Source organism: Pygocentrus nattereri, chromosome 16 (genome assembly GCF_015220715.1).
Source record: "Pygocentrus nattereri isolate fPygNat1 chromosome 16, fPygNat1.pri, whole genome shotgun sequence".
NCBI classification, from domain to species: domain Eukaryota; kingdom Metazoa; phylum Chordata; class Actinopteri; order Characiformes; family Serrasalmidae; genus Pygocentrus; species Pygocentrus nattereri.
In genome coordinates this window covers 12,482,018-12,501,991 of record NC_051226.1, presented here as the reverse complement: position 1 = coordinate 12,501,991, position 19,974 = coordinate 12,482,018, and the positions used below count along the sequence as shown (strand labels likewise).

At 39.6% G+C, this 19,974-nt stretch overlaps 1 protein-coding gene across 5 annotated transcripts in view; it reads left to right on the top strand.

Annotated features, from left to right (window-relative positions):
• rxraa (retinoid X receptor, alpha a) overlaps positions 1-19,974 on the top strand; it is a 173,441-nt gene that overhangs the window by 103,297 nt on the left and 50,170 nt on the right. For all 5 annotated transcript variants that reach the window (XM_017715533.2, XM_037546207.1, XM_017715542.2 and 2 more), the window contains one exon: positions 5,116-5,354. In XM_017715533.2, coding sequence (XP_017571022.1) covers positions 5,116-5,354 — 239 coding nt within the window. The remainder of the gene's footprint in view (positions 1-5,115; positions 5,355-19,974) is intronic.

Sequence of the window (19,974 nt, the reverse complement as noted above, 5' to 3'; positions counted from 1 at the left end):
CATCTGTAATCCTAATCTGGAAACCCGGCCCTGACAGATCAACCTCAGAACCCTCAGAAATGTGCTATACAGTACCAGTTTGGGTACACCTAATTCAAAGTTTTTTTTGTTCGTAGTCTTAAAGACATTTGTGCATTTATACATAAATGCCTGAGTTCTAAATATTGAATTTGTTGCCTATGGTTCTTTTGACTTTGCATTTGTACATTAAAACATTCTAAAAACTCGCTATATACATTGTTTCAAATGGATGTACAGCATGTTGGAAAAAAAACATTCCATATATATTTCATATTTAGGCAAATCTGGAACTTTTTCTTCTTCTTTTGGAAAAACCATCTTGGGTGGACATTGCTAAAGCTGGCTCAGATGCCCAATGCCAAGAGTGTGGAAAGCTGCATTGAGGCAAAGAGGGGGTACTCTGAAGGATATAAAACATAAGATCTGTTTGATTAACTTTTTGGTCACTACATAGCTGCATATGTGTTACTGCATCAACAAAGTGAAGGATAGTAAAAACAAGGAAAAGTCTTCGATCAATAGGTGTGCAAATAGTGTGCAAACTTTTGGCTGGTACTGTACGTGGCTCGTGCACATTCACTTATATTTGCTGTATTTGATCCAAGGGCAGATGCACTTACGCATGAAGAGCAGTGCAGTCATTCCGAGCAGAAGCATAACTGTCCCCTGTGAGGGCACATAACTGCACCCTGCACACACACAATCCAGCACACAGTCCTGTACCAGTGCCTCTGCTGCGCTTCTGCCAAGCATGACGCAGCAGGCTGGAGAGTAAGGGTCCTACGAGCCAGGACAGTCCCCAGACACACAAACACGTGCACACCCACCCTGTCTCCCTGCTGGCAAGGAGAGCAGCCCAGACTGACTTTCCATCAGCTGAGCCCTTTGCTCTGCTTCTGCGGCCCACTGACAGATTGGCATCAGACGGCTCGCCCTAATGAAGGCTGGCATCTCCGGGCCAGTGGGGATCAGTCTGCAATAAGCCTTCACTTGTGACTTTGTGAGTTTTTTTTTTTGGTTGTTTGTTGCTTTTGTTTGTTTTTTTTCTGAGTTTTTTGGAAATGTATGTTTAGTAGGGGTGGGAATTTCAAAGAACCTCATGAAACAACTTGGAACAGCATGGAGTACAACTGTCTTTTCATTCAAGATATTGGTCTTGTTTAGTTTGGATGGCCCCCAGTAGAATATTTACAGTTGTTCAGCATTAACAAACTAGCTGTTGAAAGTCAGTTGATTCTCAACAGTGTTAGGGTAAGGCTTAGGACCAGGGTGAGGGTTGGGCTTAGCTTTTAGGCTGAGGTTAAGGTTGGGGTTAGGTAGAGGTGGGCAATGTAATGATACTTTATCAATATTGTGATAAATTTGTCATTATGACAAACAGTATGCTTTTCTGAGCATATTGTGGATATCATTCTTACTTAAAGAACACTGACCAGCACAATTAGCTCTGTTCATTTCAATTAGTACAGTGAAGTATGTGAAATATCCAATAAAAATCATTTCGAGTTTGTAAATGTGGCACTACTAGAATCATGTATCGTGAAAAAGTAATATGGTATAATATTTTTGCCATATTGTCCACTACAAGGGTTAGATCAAAGTTTAGGGTTATGGTAGGTTAATTTAATAGACGATCAGTAGACTGTACATTCAGAATCTACAAAGCATTTACAGTGGAATATCCAAAGAATTTTTTTGCCATTCAATCATGAACACATATAGCAGCATTTGATGTGAACTGCTACTGTATGAGAAGTCTTTATGTCCTAATAACTGGTTCTGCCAATGCTAACATTCATGAATTTTTTTGTTATATTAGCGCCATGCCAAGTTTCTTACCCAGACCAGTTTCAATATTCTTAGCTGTTATAGCCTAAATGTGGACATTTAAAGCATAAAGACATTCAGATAATTAAGATAAAGTTTTACTCTGTATGATGCAATTTTACACATAATCCTTAAGTATATTCTTAAACTTAAAGCCTATCTCTGAATATTACTGGGTTAGCCTGCTAGCGTGTTAGCAGAGGTAGTTGCAAAAGCAACACTATGTAGGATTTGGGGATTTGGCGACCTCTCTGGTGGAACATGTAATTGCGCACAACAGGCAAAAGAACATTTTGGAACATTGGTGCTTTGGATCCTCACAAGTGTATGTATCTTTTGCGAGTTAAAAGAGAGTTCAAAGAGAACTCAGTCCAAACTTTTTTTTTTTTTTTGGAATAATCTACTATGGTTATCATATCTTTCTTTGTATGATGTTGATTTTGCAGTCTGATACCTAAACAAATAAGGCCTTCTTTTTGACGTTGGTCTTCTTTTGGAGTTGTTAATACGTAAAGACATATGACCAAAAAAAATCTTGATCCGAAAATCTTCCACCAAATACGTTCTGTCACCTCTAACTTTTAAATTATTATTTCAGGCTTGACAGGGAGACTCGTGGTGGTGCACACATCATATTTCAGTGTGTTGTTTTTTTTCTTCATACTCAGTAGTGCTACTTCTTTTTTTAATGAAAGGTATTACATAGAGGTGCTTTAAATGAAGCTACAATCTTATGTAGGACATAAGTACTATGGTTTCTGTCTTTTATTTGATGAATACAGAAAATTATTACTAATTTGGAACAGCAAACATGCATGCATTAGTGATATCCTATGTTTTTCCTCCTCCAAGCCCAGCCTGTGTCAAATTAAGCATAACTTTATGAAGTCTCTTTTTCCCATGGCTGTTGTTTAGATTAGTGTTAGTGCATATCAATGTATTTAATTAATTTATCAACACGTTATTTTATGACAATTTTTAGAAGGTGCCTTTCAATCATGAAGAACTCACAGGTAGACCTGGTAGGTTTTTAGGTTTCATTGAGTGTCTCGAAAGACTGAGCAGGATTATACAGTATATTATACTATTGATATATGTGCAAAATACATGCAGTATTGGTTTTATACAATTATTCACTACTTTTTTGCTCACACCCCATTCTAAATGTGTGTATTGTGTGTAAGTGTTTGTGTGCTGACAGCAGCCCCTCTCTCATTGGCGGAGATTGCAGGGTGTTTGTAGAAAGTGTTGAGCCGGATATGGAGGAAGTGTTTGGCTTTGGTGGAGCTGCAGCCAGGCAGCCGCTACCACACCCACAGACTCGGGCACATGGGTACTAAGCCCACCCAGCACAACTGTTACTTCCACTTTCGACTTGTGCCTTTGGCCTGGAATCCATCAGAGGCTCTGACCAATGACGTGTGTCGTTCCGGAACACTGTGCTCCTGAAAAACACCACCAATGGGACACACAATTATTCTGAACTGTCATCTAATTGAGCAGTACATGGTTTTTTATTCCTGTCTGCTGGCTTATGAAACTGTCCTGTGAAGAGGCCGACCTGCTCTTGCATAACAGTATTAGATCACAAATAAGAAAATGTTCCATCACAAATATTGATGATTTTATTATTTATGGAAAATTTTAGAAAAACGGTAGGTTTGAGTGGCTGGCGTGTGTGTGTGTCTGTCTGTCTGTCTGTCTGTCTATGTGTTTGTCTTTGTTTTCATACATCAGAGCAGAAATGTGCTGACTTTGTGGGAAAACATAATACTTCTAAGACTGACCTTTGGAGATCTGGAAAATAACCTGTATGTAATGGCCATTCTGACTGAAACTAATAAAGAGTTGTCTCTGACTTTTGCACAGAACTGTAGGTACTTACATATACATATGGAATGTATTATTGCTTGTAGGTACTTACATAATACATATGGGACATATTATTGTTATGAATAGGTTATTCCATACATATTATACATATAGGACACATGTATGACCCCTTGTCCTGATAAGGTATAAAAACAAGCCAGTGTGTTTCATCAGCTCATTGAGTGCCTATTATTTCTGAATAAAGGAGGAATGGAGAGAGTACAGGAACATGGCCTTGCTCTCTGATCTGTCCTGATTGATGGTGACAGCGTGACAGACAGGTTCAAGGCAGATAGGGTGAGAGACAGAGAGAGAGAGAGGAAGATACAGTGATGGCGGATGACAGAGAAGCGAAGTGGGTCAAAGAGTGAGAACCTGTGAGTGTAATCATTGGTGCTAATGACTTTGCACCTTCCTCTCTGGATCTCTCTCTCTCTCTCTCTCTCATATTCACTTGGTAGGTGAAAAGACTTTATGAATGTTTTGGCTCCACATGTTACTTTCTCTTCCTGTAGAGGTGAGAGTGTGTGTTGATGATCCCCAGAGAAGAAATATATTCAGCTGTATGTTGATCTGAGCTTTAATGTATCTGTGTTGAAGATGCAGGGTTTACTAATGTCGCTATTCGTAAACATGAATGCATAAAAGTGTGGATATTAGCCATTTAAATTAAAATACCACCTTAGCACCTTAGGAGACACAGTAGCGTTCAAATTTTGCACATATCTGATTTATGATTTGTGTACTCTTGCCAAGCAGCCAGCCTGGACAGCCACATTGCTGCAATGTACCATTGATGAGGTCCCCAGTCCAGGCCTCATAGCTGCAGTGCAACGTCACTAAAGCGTCTGGTCCAGGCTGCAACATTGCTCTGATGTAGTGTTACCCAAACGACCAGCCAGAAGCCACTGAGCCATGGCTGGAAGGTCACTCGGTCGCTATCTCGGCAGATATGATGTTAAACTCCTCAGCCAGCTGGGAAATGTCAAAACATACACACAAACAATACAAAACAAAAACAAAAAAATTATGTAAATCGGCAGCCACTTATAACAGAGCACATGCACACACGTACTTATGCACACACACTCATCTAAGGGAACAATGAATATCAGACAGTCCTGGTACTTTTGCATGCAGAGCATCTGAGGCCAAGACTCTGGTGTGTATAGATTCACACATTCTGCCGGATCTATGTTGTCAATAACCTGTACATTTAGTTAACGTGTGTCTATTCAGTTTAAATATGCTTTGTTAATAAAGTGTTTGTGATTCAGTCCTTGAATCTTGGTGAAGCACTGCTCTGCTACTGTTACTAACATGAGCATCAGTCATATCATAAATGCTCTACAGCAGTAAAACTGTCTTCCTCCTTATCCCCTCTTTCCATCACAGACTCGTCAGGTCAGATGACCTCCTCTCCCCTGAGCTCACCCACCTCTCATCGTGCGATGCATCCACCCCTGCTCAGCCCGACCTCCATTGGGGCCCCAGGATCCCTCCACTCACCCATCAGCACCCTCAGCTCGCCCATGAATGGACTGGGTTCGCCTTTCTCTGTCATTAGTTCGCCCATGGGCCCACACTCCATGGCCTCACCTGGAATGGGCTATGGCCCCAGCGTTAGCCCACAGGTATGACCGCAGTGTTAGTATACAGATATGTTAGCATGCAGTTATATTAGCCCAGTGCTTCACATATCTAATCCTGGGGGCTCACATTGGTCATATTTTTTGTTTTGAAGAGCTAATCTTGTGTACAGTGTCACAATTGTGATTACCAAGATAACACAGTGGAAAGTTAAGATAATAAATCAATTGATAAACAAATGCATTCTAACTCCTGAATATGTTGTTCTCCAACATGACGTCTGTAGTTATTGTCTCTGTCTCAAGGAATTTGGGTTGAGTGTCCTGCAAGTCTACTTTGAGGAACTGCAGGATCATGAGTGCTCTCTTTGAAGCAGGTCTTAGCTTGTTTTACTTGCTCCTCATTCACTGATTCGCTAGACTGAATCATAGAACTCGCTCACCAGTGACGCCAACCGGCCAAACTGGGCTGATTAGCGCCAACAGTGTGGAATTTATCACTAAAGCTGCAGGCAACGATCAGTTCATGAAGCTTCATGATGGCGTGATGCCAACCGGCAGCCAACAGCTTGGTGTGTGTTGAGGCCCTTAGGGCAGAAAGTGTGCGTAGTAGTTGGTCCGCAGGACTGGAGTTAAGGACCCTTGTATTAGCCCACAGGTATGAGCACAGCCTGAGAATTCACTTCAGCTGCCCTTGACCTTCCAACTCGCCAGGGGGGGCTTTATTTAAACATGTGCTAATGCTGCTTAAACTCGCTCCCATTCTCATCTCTTCTCTCTTTTGCATTTCATTCCCGTCCATTCCCTTGCGTTTTCCTTTTCTCCTCTTCATCTTTTTTTCAATTTTGGTTCATGTTCCCTCTCTCTATCTCTCTCTCTCTTTCCCTCTATCCTTCTCCCTCTTTCTCTAACTCCCTGACTCTCTCTAGCTCTCTCTCACTTTCAGTCTTTTGTTCCATAAATAGGCTTGTGCATTTCTTTGCCATTTAAAAAAAGACTCACAATTAAGACATCAAAGCCTTCGGCGTCCCAGTTTTCTTTCAAAGCCAAGTCTAAAAAGGAAAAACCGTTCCCGAAATTCAAGAACCTTTTTTTGTGTTTATGAAGTAAAAGAAAAAATCCAAAGAAAGAGCTTTCACCCACATTCTGACTCCTGCACATACTGTAGCTGGGTGCCTGGCTTTGTTTCCATTTAAAATGATTGTGTCCCATCTCCAGTAGAGTCAGCAGAGTGGATTAAGGGCACAGCATCAAGCGTTCTTCCATTTCTAGAAAGTACAGTAGAAATGCACACAGAGGTCTATACTTTAATTCCTCCTCTTCAGTTCAGCCGTATTCAGCACACTCAGAAAGAGAGAGAGAGGAAAGCTTCATGTGTTTGTGTTTTGCCTTTATCATCAGAAAGGAATTGTAGTGTTTCATCCAATTGTTGGGCAATATCAAAATTCTCCTACATCATTAGGGTCCTGAGATAAAATCTTATTATACCGCATTGCTGGGACCAGCTAACACATGCATTCTTACCAGAAGATGTAATAGAATATTAATCCTGTAATTTTGTGGAGAAAATGAGGGGCTCTTGAAATACGTCATTCTTAATGCTGCTTTCAGAATCATATCAGTAAAAGAAAACAATATTCTATCAGTAAAAAATCTTGGGTCAAAAAATGTGAGGTCAGTGACTTTTAAACTAAAACATATTTGATATCACAACTCATCGATCACACACAGGCACACTGGGCAGGCCACCGGTCACTAAAGCAGGGAGAAACTTTCTGTCTTGTGCTGAATTTCCATTGAGACTGCATGTTCTCTCTCTCTTTCTCTCTCTCACTCTCTCTCTCTCTCTCTCTCTCTCTCTCTCTCTCTCTCTCTTCCTCCTCTTTCTGTCTCACTCTCTTCTTCTCAACTTTTCTTCTCTCTCTCTCTCTCTCTCTCTCTCTCTCTCTGTGGGTCCGAATGACTCTTTAAGTCTCTTTCGCTCTCATTCTTTTCCCCCTTCTCTCTCTCTCCCTTCCTCCCTCTTTTTCTTTTTGACCAACTCTCTCTTTCTCTCTCTTCTTGTTGACTCTTTCTCACTCTTCTTGTTGACTCTTTCTCACTCTTCTTGTTGACTCTTTCTCCCTCTTCAACCGACTCTTTCTCTTTCACTCTCTTTCCTTCTTACTTTATCTCTTGCTTTCTGTTTCTCTCTCTCTTACTCCCTCCCTCTTTCTCTCTGTCTCGCTCTCCCTCTCTCCGTCTCTGTCTCCCTCTCTCTCTCCACCTCTCTCTCTCTCTCCCTCTCTCTCTCTCTATCATTCTCCCTGCCTGTCTCTTTTTCTCTTGTTTGTTTGTTTGTTTGTTTGTTTCTTTCTTTCTTTCTTTCTTTCCTCTTTAACTCATCAACTCCCTCTTTCCTCTCTCTCTCTCTCTCTCTCTCTCTAAGGTTAGTTACATTACTTGATGTGTTGTTGTCCGCTCTAATGTTATATCATGGCTTTGCCGTACAGCGTTTGCACAGGATTTTATGGCCATAGAACTTGTAGAGAGAAGAATTACCACTCTGTAGTGTCTTCCAGGTTTCTCAAATGCTAAAGGGGACCCCCGAGTGAGTCCAAAATGAAAGGGTTAGAATGAAACAATTGAGTCAGAAACATAGTTTATAAATACTTAAACATTTTTAATATAAACTAATACAATCATATCCTGAATACAGAACTGCATAAAACATTTTAACACTGCTGTTATATCTTTAAATGCTTTTGAACTCAAGTTATAGGAGTTTGAAACGGTGCTTCATGTACGTTCATTTCGTCAGTGAGCATAACCAGCCAATGAGCTGCTCTGCTTCCCAGTCAGCTCTCAGTAGCAGTAGTGCTAGCATCCTGCTGTTCAAAACCCATGTACTGTACAAAAGGGAAACATACAGGTGAGTTTTCTTTGCTTTTTAGTGAAATACATCCTTCTACTTTCTAAAATTAAAGGAAAGTTCTGGGCAAGTCATTTGAAACTATTTTGTTTTTAGCTGTCTAGCTCCTTTCGTCCCTATTCATTGAGGTCTTGCTTGCAGGTCCCCTCATGCATTTTGCAGTCCTGTTTTTGATATAACAGAGGAAATAGGAAGTGGTTAGGCTTCTCATAAACTGGCTCTGTTTTATGGACACGAAGATCTAAAAATGTGTAATTTGCCTTGGCAACAAGCACCCATGACATTGGGGCAGAACTTCTGAAGGAGCACTAAATTAAAAGGGATTAAAAGGCAACTGTTGATTGGTATTGGCCCCAAAAACACTGTTCAGTCCATCTCTAATATTGTCAATATCAGTATAGTGGCGTTTGTGTAAACCAGTGAAATTTATATTTAATTTTTAGCAGTATTGATAGATAAAAACGTATATATGCAGGTGCTCCAAATCACTTTAAAAGGACAGATCAAACATATAAAGACTAAAAAAGAACTTTCCTTTCTGTGTAACTTTTACAATACTGTGCAAGGTTTCCTTGGATGTCATTTTAAGAGAAGCAGTGGAGAATAAAACGAGCCTAAGACATTCTTTTAGCAAAGAGGATTACAACTCACGCAGCATGTGTTCCTTAATGTTATTAAAGGGAATCTCAGTACAGTGTCTATTTTTCTGCATAATTAAATGGTTAAGATGTAAACAAAGTTATTCACAGTGGTTTGATGTGAAATGCTTAATTCTAAAGAAACTTGCCAACTCTTATAGTGGTGGTGATAGGAACCAGACATCTGAAGAGCTGCTGCTAAAAGCTACCTTACAGAAAGTTATTGCATGACATGATTATGAACATGCTGAGCTCTGAGACATTGTTTTACAATAGTTATGAGAAGCTTTTGGCATAGAATATATTTTTGAGAGGTGTGTGCAGAGCATTATAAGGAAATTGGTCTAACTTTATATTAAGTGTCTGTAATAACTGTGTAGTTACACATTAGCAACATGCAATAACAATGTAACTACCAATGATGTAGTGGCTGTTACATATTTATTAACAGAAGTACAACTTTTGTAATTGCACATGTATATCAACTTAAGTTTTGCCTCATGTCATTACACAAGTGTGTCGGTATATGTAACAGCATAATATGAATATTATTCTTAAGTTATTACATACTTCCTTTTACTGCTGGAAAAGAGCAGAAAAAAATGCTGTTTCAGTCTGATTACAAATGTAATTACACTTATGTTGTTAACCATGTGTAATTATACGAGAGAGAATATGCTGTTACAGCTGTCAAGATACACTTGTGTAATTGCATGAGGCAAAACTGAAGGTGATAGATATGTATAATTACAAAAGTACTTCTCCTATCTGTAACAGTGACTAAATCATATGGAGTTACATTGTTGTTGCATATGTTGTTCACATGTAACTACACAGTTATTAGAGACAAATTAGGACCAGAAAATTACCTTTTAAATAATTATCTATATAAAAACTCATGTGAGTTCACCATTGGATTTCAATAGTGTATATAGGCTGATTTTTTGCTGTTGACATCTGATTCCTGTTCCCACCATTGATAAGAAATCAGTCTGTTCATTTCATTTCATTTCATTAGTGATATGTTTGGTGACGGTGATGATATATTTGGGAAAGGCTCCACTTTAGAATTTTATCAACACTGCTCATCATTAGTACACAGTGTCCAGTACAACTTTACTAGTACAGTGACGAAACACTGAAAACGGTTCGTTCTGCTGCATATTTCACATTGCATATGCCAAAAAGAAATGACCAAATGACCCAGTTAGCACTAAGCTTTTCGTGTGACTTCACTGAACAATTAGTTCACACTCTCAGGCCTCTATTTAGCTAATCTGAGCACTTTCAAAGTGTTGCTGTGAAAGTGTAATCTGGCACTAATGGAGCGTGTTGAAAGGGCTTTTGGCAGCACAGTGGATATTCAACACAACCGACCATTACCCCATTCATCCATTACACCTGCGGATGACTTTATACTTTGCTTGTGTGTGATGGTTTCTTGGAGTGATGTGCTGAGAAGAGTCAGTCCGCAGGTGCTGTGCCACCTGTAGTGTGCTAAACAATAGGCTTTTGATACTATCACCATGTTTCCACTGTCATTAATTCACTGTGCTTGTTGTTTGTGCTGCATGCATCATTTCACATTATAACCAGCACCAACTTCTCCAAAAAGCGGCCACACCTGGAGCCGACCGGTTGTTTTTTTTTCCCCAGAAAGGATTCTTTCTTTCTTTCGTTCATTTACTGCTTTGTTTTGCCATTGTCTTGTGTGTTTCTGGCATGTTCTACCCAGTGTCTGTGGGGCATTTGGTTGGTTGGGTGCTCAGACGGCTGTAAACCCACTTTGTCTGCAGCAGACGCCACCATCACCAAGCAGCTGGGCCACATTACACAGATCTGGAGCTAATTTTACTCTTCCATGAGGCTGTCCTGGAGGACATAACCTGGTCTGTTGAATGTCCACTAAGTGCACCATGATATTGTCCAGCCCTCCCAAGAAAAAAACATAGTAAGGATGTCCCAGACAGTTTTTTGTGTTCCTAATCCTGATCAATCTTTTAATACTGAGGGATCTGAGAAAAAGCAAACTGATATTTGCCTTTTTGCTTATAATACAGTCACTATATGCACTTCAACTACATTAAGGCTGATCTAATTTAGGTAAGTTATGCTGGCCTGCCATTTACTTACAAAGCTATAGTAAAATCACTTTATTTTTAGTGTCTGCATAGTGCAACACTCTTTGAATTAGGCCTGTGTCAGGTGGCAGCTTACCAAGTAACATCCTCAAATGAGTGTAAAAGTATATTGTTTACATATTGATTTATTTCATCCAAAATATAGTACAACACTAGTTTCCCTACACATGACTGAACTTTTATATGTGTTGGGTGATATGATATCCTACATTAATACACAAGTACTGTATCCAGCTAGATGAGATTATTCTGTAAATGTGGCTGTTCAAACTTGCTCAGGGTAGGGGTTGTTGTGGAGGGGGTCACTGTAGCTGCATGTAGTACAGTATATGTTTTAGGACATCCTCAGACCACTGAAGTTGCAGGTTTCACATGTGACAAATTCCGACCCAATTTTTGATATTTGGGAATCCGCAGCAGTTAATAATTGCATATCTGAATCACCATGGGTGAGGAAAAGAGTGATAAGGGGCAAAAAAAATTTATAACAAAAAAAACATTGCTTCATTAACAGGCCACTAGCGGTGTAGGTGACCCAGGCCCGTATTCAGTGATAGCAGAGAAGAGAAAAGTTCAGCAACCTTGCTGCTGGGCATTAGTTAAAGAGGGCTCCCTCAAAGAGGGAGATAAGACAATTATTTATTATCACCTGCCGCTAATTCTTTGGTGATAAGAAGCTGAAGTCAGATATTCACCAGGTTCTTGTTCAGATTTCCTGTTCCACCTTAATTAGTGCAGCAGTTACATTCTGACGCTTCAGGCGTCAGTGCAGCTGGACTATTTAAGGTAGAATGGGAAAGTTAGCTAGCTAGCTACCGAGACATTGGCATGCTATTAGTGATTTTTAGTGCTTGTTATGAAGAAAATGATCATAATACATTGAAACGACATTAAACTAATATAATACAGTGGTTATCGTAATTATTTAACAGAGAAAATACTTACATTTGTGGGTTTCTTTGGTTGCTCGTCCAGCGGTCTTACCAGTTTTTCGTTTTTTTTTTTCTCATCACACTCCATTTGGAGTGTGCCTCTAAAAACCTCCATCAAACGCTTCGCCCTGCCCCTCTATCGCAACAAAAAATGGGGATGCCCTACCTCTAGACGTGAATACGCAAAACAGATGGCTAAGGGCTAAGTTGAAGGAGCGAGGGGTGAAATCGGATTGGGCCTAGGCGTGTTTGATAAAGTGCAATATTATGATACTTTTAGCGATACATGATGTATCACTGTATTAATTCTTTCTGAGGTTTGGTAAGTTGGAACAGTACCAGTAGTGCCCCATTTAAAACTGTTTAAAACAATGTGCTGCAAAACTAAGTAGGACTCTCTTGTAACAAAACATGCAGTTGATGTTCTTTAAGTACTGACAGTATCCACAGTATGCTCAGAAAAACATATTGCGGCGTACCATAATTTGTCATGATCTTGCCCACCCCTAATCGAGACATCCCTAAAAACAAAAGTTAATTGGCTCCACCTCACAGAACCTTAGCCAGTTAAACACAGCAGCAGCACGTCATTCCATATAAAGCAGGCATTGTGTGAGTGATGTACAGAGTCCACACTAATGCAGAAAAGGTGTAAAACTTTCACAGGACCAGCCCTGTTAGTGTATTAATGTGTTGCAGTGATGTCATCATGAGCGTCTCAAGGGTGTGTTATTTAGGTGACAGTAGCTAGGAGATTTGCAAACCTGCTCTCTTAGCGCTGCATTGAAATGGCAAACAGCAGCTCTTTTCCTGTAAGGCAGTCGTAAAACTGCGATCTACACACACATGCTGGATAGCAGCATTGTGCCATGGCCTAAATGGCCACACAATAGACCTGTGTGTACGGGCCTGAGAAACACTGTTACAGCTCTGGTCGGGTCAGGCAGTGCACGCAGCCAAAAAGGATTTCTCCCCCCCCCTCCCTCCTCGTCTCTCTCTCTTTAATGGAGCTCCATGAGTGAGCAACAATTAACAGGCCGGGTCTCATGTTTCCCTGTGCAGCAATGAGGTAATGGCTCAGGCGTTTATCTCAGTGCAGGTGAGACACAAAAGATGATTTTCTACCCCATTCAGTGTCACACCTGCAGCTTGGCCTCTGCTGGGGTTCAGTGTGCGTTCCTCTGCATGGCTGATGGACACCCGGTTCTTCCAGAGATGACAAAGGAGCCTGTGGTCACAGTAAAGACTCTCATTGTCAGTTACTGTGCAGTAAATCTGGTCACTGTGTAAAATCTATATGTGATTTATGGAATGTTTTGTGCTCAGTGCCTCTGTGATGTATACAGGGAAGGACACTAAGTCAAAGCCCAGAGGAAGGGGCTGCCAACATAGGGGCAGCTAATGCTAGTTGAATCTGTAACAGTGTTGAGTCTTTGGAGGAGAGTAAAATCTTTGTACAGCCCTGCTTCCAAAAAGAATTAGGACGCTGTGCAAAATATGAATGAAAAAAAACTGAATGCAATGATGTTCAAATCATTTAACTCCTACAATTAATGGAAATAAACGAAAAGACAGTATAATATATTAAATCTTGAAACTGAGAAATTGTATTATTTTTTGAAAAATATATGCCATTATGAAATCAGACTGACTATAAATAAAATCTTTATGAATAAAATATGAAGCTTACAGATTTGTTTCTGATTTCAAATCTAGACTGTAGGCCTGTCTCAATCATGAAATTTTAGCTGATGATTAACTGACATAAATAATTGCAATTTATTTGTCTTGTTTGTTCATTGGATTCACTATTAAAAGGGTAATATTTAAAATATCTGCATAATTCAATTGTTAACATATAAACACAGTCAGAGTGGTTTGATGTGAAATGCCTAAATCACATTTTTAAAACCCATCTGTGGCAGAGAGGTGCATGTAGAGGGTTGTAGGGCAAAACTGTCCTCAAATAATACTTTGTTTTTTGGATTTACCACTATTTACCCATCATCAACATATGCATATAAGTATTTTACATATAAAAACTCAGAACATGTGTAGGGTCACTGATGCGTAAATTAAATTGGTAGATTGCCATTTCAAGCCTCTGTTCTTATCAGCACCACTGTGAAGAAATCAGTGTCATCATGTGTGTAGTTTCTGTATAATGAATAATTTCACTTCAGACCACTCAAAATGACTTTACAATGAATTTACAGTGCTCATGCTGTGCTTGTCACATTCACAGTCGAGCATGCGTAGTAGCTGATGCAGACGGCACACAGATGTGCAGATTACATACAAGGACAGGCATAGATCATTTACTGAGTCAGGAGAAAGAAGTCAGAGACATCGGGGTCAGGAGTTTTTTGGACCACTTCATACATATTTGCATATTAAAGTCACACGCACAGGCTCAAAAAGAAGTAATAATTACACTGATGGGTATATGATGACATTGGTAGATAATTCACTCACATCCTTGAAAGACACGTCTTCTATTTCAGTACCAGTGACAGTTTTGTATCTTTATTTATAAGTGTAAGGTGTACCACGTTACCCTCTACACTGCTTGCCCCTGATTTCAGACAGAATGGCCTGCAAACTGTGGGCGAAATAAATCGCTCTTGTCACAGTCCTACTCTGAAGATGTATAGAGACAACTCAAGCCTTGTCTTTCTCACTTCGTTCTGTGAAACAGAACAGAACCTCCAGCATTTTTCACTTTCAAAAATGCATGTGTGAATGAGTTTCCTGCTCCTGATTCCAGATCATGTTTAAAAAAAAAAAATCCGCCCACAGACACCCCTGCTACAAACCAGCATACTGACGCCTTTTATTCAACAGATACCATGTCTTTGTGATTGCAGCCTAATAGGGCAAACTCCAGCTGCGCTGCATTTGAGTAAAACCAGCAACAAGTTCATTACAGCACTCCCAGACATTACAGTCAGCTTTAGTATGAGGCCTTTGGGGTTTGATTATGGTCTGGCGTTGCCGCCCCACCTCGTCCGCATCCCCCCGTGATTCATTAGCCAGGGCTGAGAGTTTGACCCCTCAGCTATGGTGCTGCTCCTGTAATCCTGCACCCCCACATGGGGGGCATTCACCTAGTCACTGAACAGACTTTGGCTGTGGCGTGTGTCAAAAAGCAAATCGTAAACTAGACGTCCCGCCGGCCTGGTGGAGTGTAATAACTCTGAAACAGTATCATCTGAAACAGTATAACTTACGGATTGTTAAAAACTAATTCTGCTAGCTTTTAAATGTTTTAAATAAACTGATCTTTTAGAATTCAACTCCTCTGTCTATACAGCCCATATTATGGACGCAAAGCTACAAAAACAGCCTGGTATCAATGTGTTGCTTTTCACATACAGTTAAATGCAAAGGTTTGACCCCCCCATTCAAATTGCATGTTTGGTTAAATTGCGAGTTAACACTTCCTCTACAGAACACACATCTGCAAATAACATATGGAGGTTTAACATATGGAGGGAAAACATAAATGTAAAAATGATGGCACATTTTATATGTTTTTCAATGTGTTAAACTGAGAAATTATACATTAATATTAGTAGAAAAATGCCATTTGTACATTTGCTCAAATTCAATAAAAAACATACAGCAAAACATGCAGTTTAACCAGGTGTTTGTATATATGACTGCATATCTGCTCATACAGCCCACCCATTCATATTGGTTATAAGCAGTGTTTCAGCCCTGAGTGGTATAATTTGCATTTAAAGGTTGAGCAACAAAAATAGCTGTTAAATTTTGAGGAATAAAGTGAGGTTGGAAAATGATAATGTACAAGTAAATTTGCTTTTGGTACGTAAACTCAATTGGACCTCTGGGGGAAAAGTGAAATTCAGAAAAAAGTTTGATTTAGGCCCTTTAAAGCTTGCATGAGTGTGTGGTATTTTCCTCTTACTCCTCACAAAGGTTTGTAATTGGTTGTTTTTTCAATCTGTCTCTATAACAAACTCTGAAATGATGCATGTTCTCTGCTCTGAGAGACGAATGAGCTCGCAGGGAGCAAGCTCTCGGCCCAGACGGTTTCAGAGGGGCTGTAATGAAGAAAACGTGTCTGCTTTGTTATTTCACATTCAGATGTGATCTTGAGGTTTGCGGGAACAGGAGAAAAGAGAGAACCAAAAGTTAAGCGCCTGATCGCGTTTCAAGCTTCAGACTGTTTTCAGCGTGGCTTTCCGAATGTGACTGTTTACCATTCCTTTGGCAGATGAAATAGCGCTGCGCTGCCTGCTGGGCAGGTCCAGATCAGACAGGGGGAATACGTTTCTCAGAGTGCTTTCCTGACAAGCTGGCTTACTTTACACTGTGGCCCAGTCGCAAAAACAACAACCTGCTTCTATTGTGCAAGGATTTTCCTATAGGCAAAGAAAACAAAGTTTCAAATAAGATATTTTGCTTTGTGAAACACAAACATGAGATGAGGGACTGTAACCCTTTTCATTATGATTCTGCCTAATGTATAATATAAATAATATAAAGAATGCCTTCAAGCTGCCAAGGGCAGAGACTTTAAAACAATCTTCACATGCCCTCAGTGTAGCAGTGTGTAATACAGGGCAGAGTATTCTAACATAAACGGATACACAAGCACTTTTTAATTAATTGAGTATTGAAACAAGGCATGTACGAATCCCAAGGCACCCTCTGCATCTCTCTGCTTGTTGCTAGTTGGCATTTCTGTACTGTTATAGAAATGAAGGAACTGTATTGAGCATATAATGAGAGATGTACAATGGGACTAAAATACAGACTTGCGCTTTTATGATTTTCAGAATGCACCAGTCATCCACACAGGCTAGAGAGTTAGCTCTCACTAGAAATTTAGCTTTTTTAGCAAGAAACCTACGAGTAAGTTTAAATTTTGCCTTCCTACTCACAGCTTATAAACTATATCCAATCAAGCATCTTGCGAACCTTCTGAATCTTCACTGTCAACAGTTCTGTATAAAGCCAGATATGCTCATTATTTGAAGTGTCATGGATCAAATGGAGAGAAAGAGATCCTTTGTTTCCCTTTGAACCCTTGGATCAAGTGTCATGTTTGGCCTTTGTGATAAAGACCGCCTATTCTTACCTGATTGGCCAAATACAAGACGGCAGCTGCAGGTTTTCATTTGCATATAATTGAAATCTGCTGAACTTTTTTGATGCGTGGCGAGGCACATTTCACTAGCATGCGTCACACAATGTAACAGAAATGAATAGGCTACAACCAGATGGATTATTTAGGGTGGTCACTGATCCATGATTGTTTTGATGATTACTCAAATAATGTGTGTTTTTGAAGGCCAAACAATAAAAATAGATTTAACTGAACAAGAACAAACCAAGCATCGCATTTAAAAGATTCCAGTGTATTTTAATATATCAATAAAGTAAAGTATATCAAATGGTAAATATAAAGTATGCCATAAATAATATGCTTGGAAGCCTTAAGAAAGCTTAAAATATTAATTGACAATAAATACATGTAAAAATACAAATTTAAAATATACAGTATAGTCAGGAAAGTGCCACCTAATCGATGCAGATTCTACTGTGATTTCTATTGTTATATATCGTTAAAACCAGTAACTGTCCCATTCCTAGTCATTCAGTTCATCCTCTAAGTGATCAAAATTCTCTCCTCTCCTCTCTTCAGTGCTGCTCTGCTCCTAAGGGATCTGCAGCCTGTCTTCTCTTCAGCCGGCTTCTCTTTCAGCCCAGTTAAGACTCCTCATCCGTACCTGCTGATTGAACTGTGTGTTTTTAATGGTGATTGTTTGTAGGAGTTATCATTAGGCTAGCTGTGCTGGCGCGGGACATTCTGAGGAGACGGATAGAGGGATTTAAAAGTTCACTTAAAAAAGGGCCTGTGTGCCGAGTGTCTGTGGAGACACTGCCAGAATGTTAAGTTGTTCTTTTACAATAGGCTGCCTCTGTATTGTAACCGCTCATTAGTCACTCATGTGAATTGAGATTCAACTTGTTTTGCCTAATTGCCTTCGTGTAGCCTTGATACCTGTACAGTAGCTCTCACACAGCCCAGTGTACAGTTCTGGGTGTTTGCAGTAATCTTCAAACGAGTGCTGGTATTATACAGCTCGTTCAAGGACAAACACGTCCTGCTGCCAATTTTCAGCGTTCGAACACCCACTTTTGAGGTTAGCTCAGTGTCAAGTGTGTGTCCTTGGCTATGGAAATGCCTCTGTACTTTCACTTGATGGTGTTTTTTGACTTTTCTTCAGTATACTTTTTGGCAAACTCAATAATTCCCACCTGAAGAGCCTGTTTCTGTGCTGTGCACCCACACTGTGTCCTACATATAGGGCTCTACTGTGATCCACAGATCTGCTAAATAAAATATTCAGTCCAATTAGCTGTTTCTAATATTGCTCAGGCTGCCAAGATTGATCAAAGTAATTCAGAGTAATAAAAGCTAAACAATAAAAATGGACTTGATTAAACAATATCAAATCATCCATGGCCTTTAAAAAATTCCAAAATGGTTTATTTAAAAAAGAGCCTTTAATAGACTTCATTTAAAAATTCTAAAACTATGACAGTAATGCATGAAAGTCAGAGACTACCCTTCATTTGAAAATTATTGAACATTATTTAACATTAAACTTTAACATTATTTAACAGAAAATTACACAGAAGTCTCAACATATACAGTCATCTGCCACCTTACAGCTTGCTAGTAAAAGGTTGGACCCCCTTTTGCCTTCAGAACTTAAGTCTTAAGTCTTCATGGCATACTTTCAACAAGGTGTTGGAAACATTCCTCAGAGATTTTGGTTGGTTATTTGAGTTCCTGTTGCCTTTCTATCATCTTGAACCAGTCTGCCCATTCTCCTCTGAACTCTCACATCAACAAGGCATTTTCGTCCAGACAACTGCTGCTCTCTGGATATTTTCTCTTTTTCGGACCGTTCTCTGTGAACCCTAGAGATGGTAGTGCGTGAAAATCCCAGTAGATCAGCAGTTTCTGAAATACTCAGACCAGCCCGTCTGGCAACAACCACCACGTCACGTTCAAAGTCACTTAAATCACCTTTCTTCCCCCATTCTGATGCTCGGTCTGCACTTCAGCAAGTTGTCTTGACCACCTCTACATGCCTAAATGCACTGAGTTGTGGCCATGTGATTGGCTGATTAGCTATTTGTGTTAACTGACCCTAATAAAGTGGCCAGTGAGTGTGTGTGTGTGTGTGTGTTTGTGTGTATATGGTCTTTAGAGGAGAATTGCTTTTAGTTTTTTCAAAAAAATCTGCAGAGATATTTTCCACACTTCCAGTTTTTTTGTACTAGCTATATCCCCACTGTGGATAAACACTGGTGAATATAAATCTCTTGTTTAATATTCCTCAAACAAGCTACAAAAAAGTTCCATGTGACCAACTTTTTTCCCACTGTTAATCTGCCGCTGCTCAAACTGTTTGAATGTGTCTGCGCTGAATGTTGTGGGAGAAGGAAGGAAACAAAATCTGTGCTTTTATTCACAGTTTCTGATTTTTATTGTCATTCAAATGCGTTAGAAAGAGAAGTGTTAGATTCTGATACTTTGTTGTCGTCTGATTTAATCTTTAGTTGTTATTTTTCTGCCACAATTTCTGGTCATTATTCTCTTCCATCCACTTTCATCCAAGTACCACTTGTGACCAACTTTTGGTGGATGAAATTTTTGTGCATCTGTGATTTTTTTTATTTTGTTTACTCATTTTTTTTGCAATAAAGTATTTTTGGAGTGCTTATAAGGCTATGCACGGTGTGTTATTATTCATTTAAGTCCACTTGTATTGTCAGTATAATAATCAGTAGACAACTTGATCACTAATATAATCGAAAGTGACAGCTGTTCTGATATAGTGTGAATGTATTGGTTAGTGAGAAATGCCTGCAGATTTTTATGTTGTCTGTTTTCAGACACTGCTGACATCTCCAATGTGTAAATCTTTCCTTTATTGTGGTTTGGAGAGTTTTCTTCTGAGATGACCAGAGGCTCAAGCCAGTGTTTTAAAAATCAGG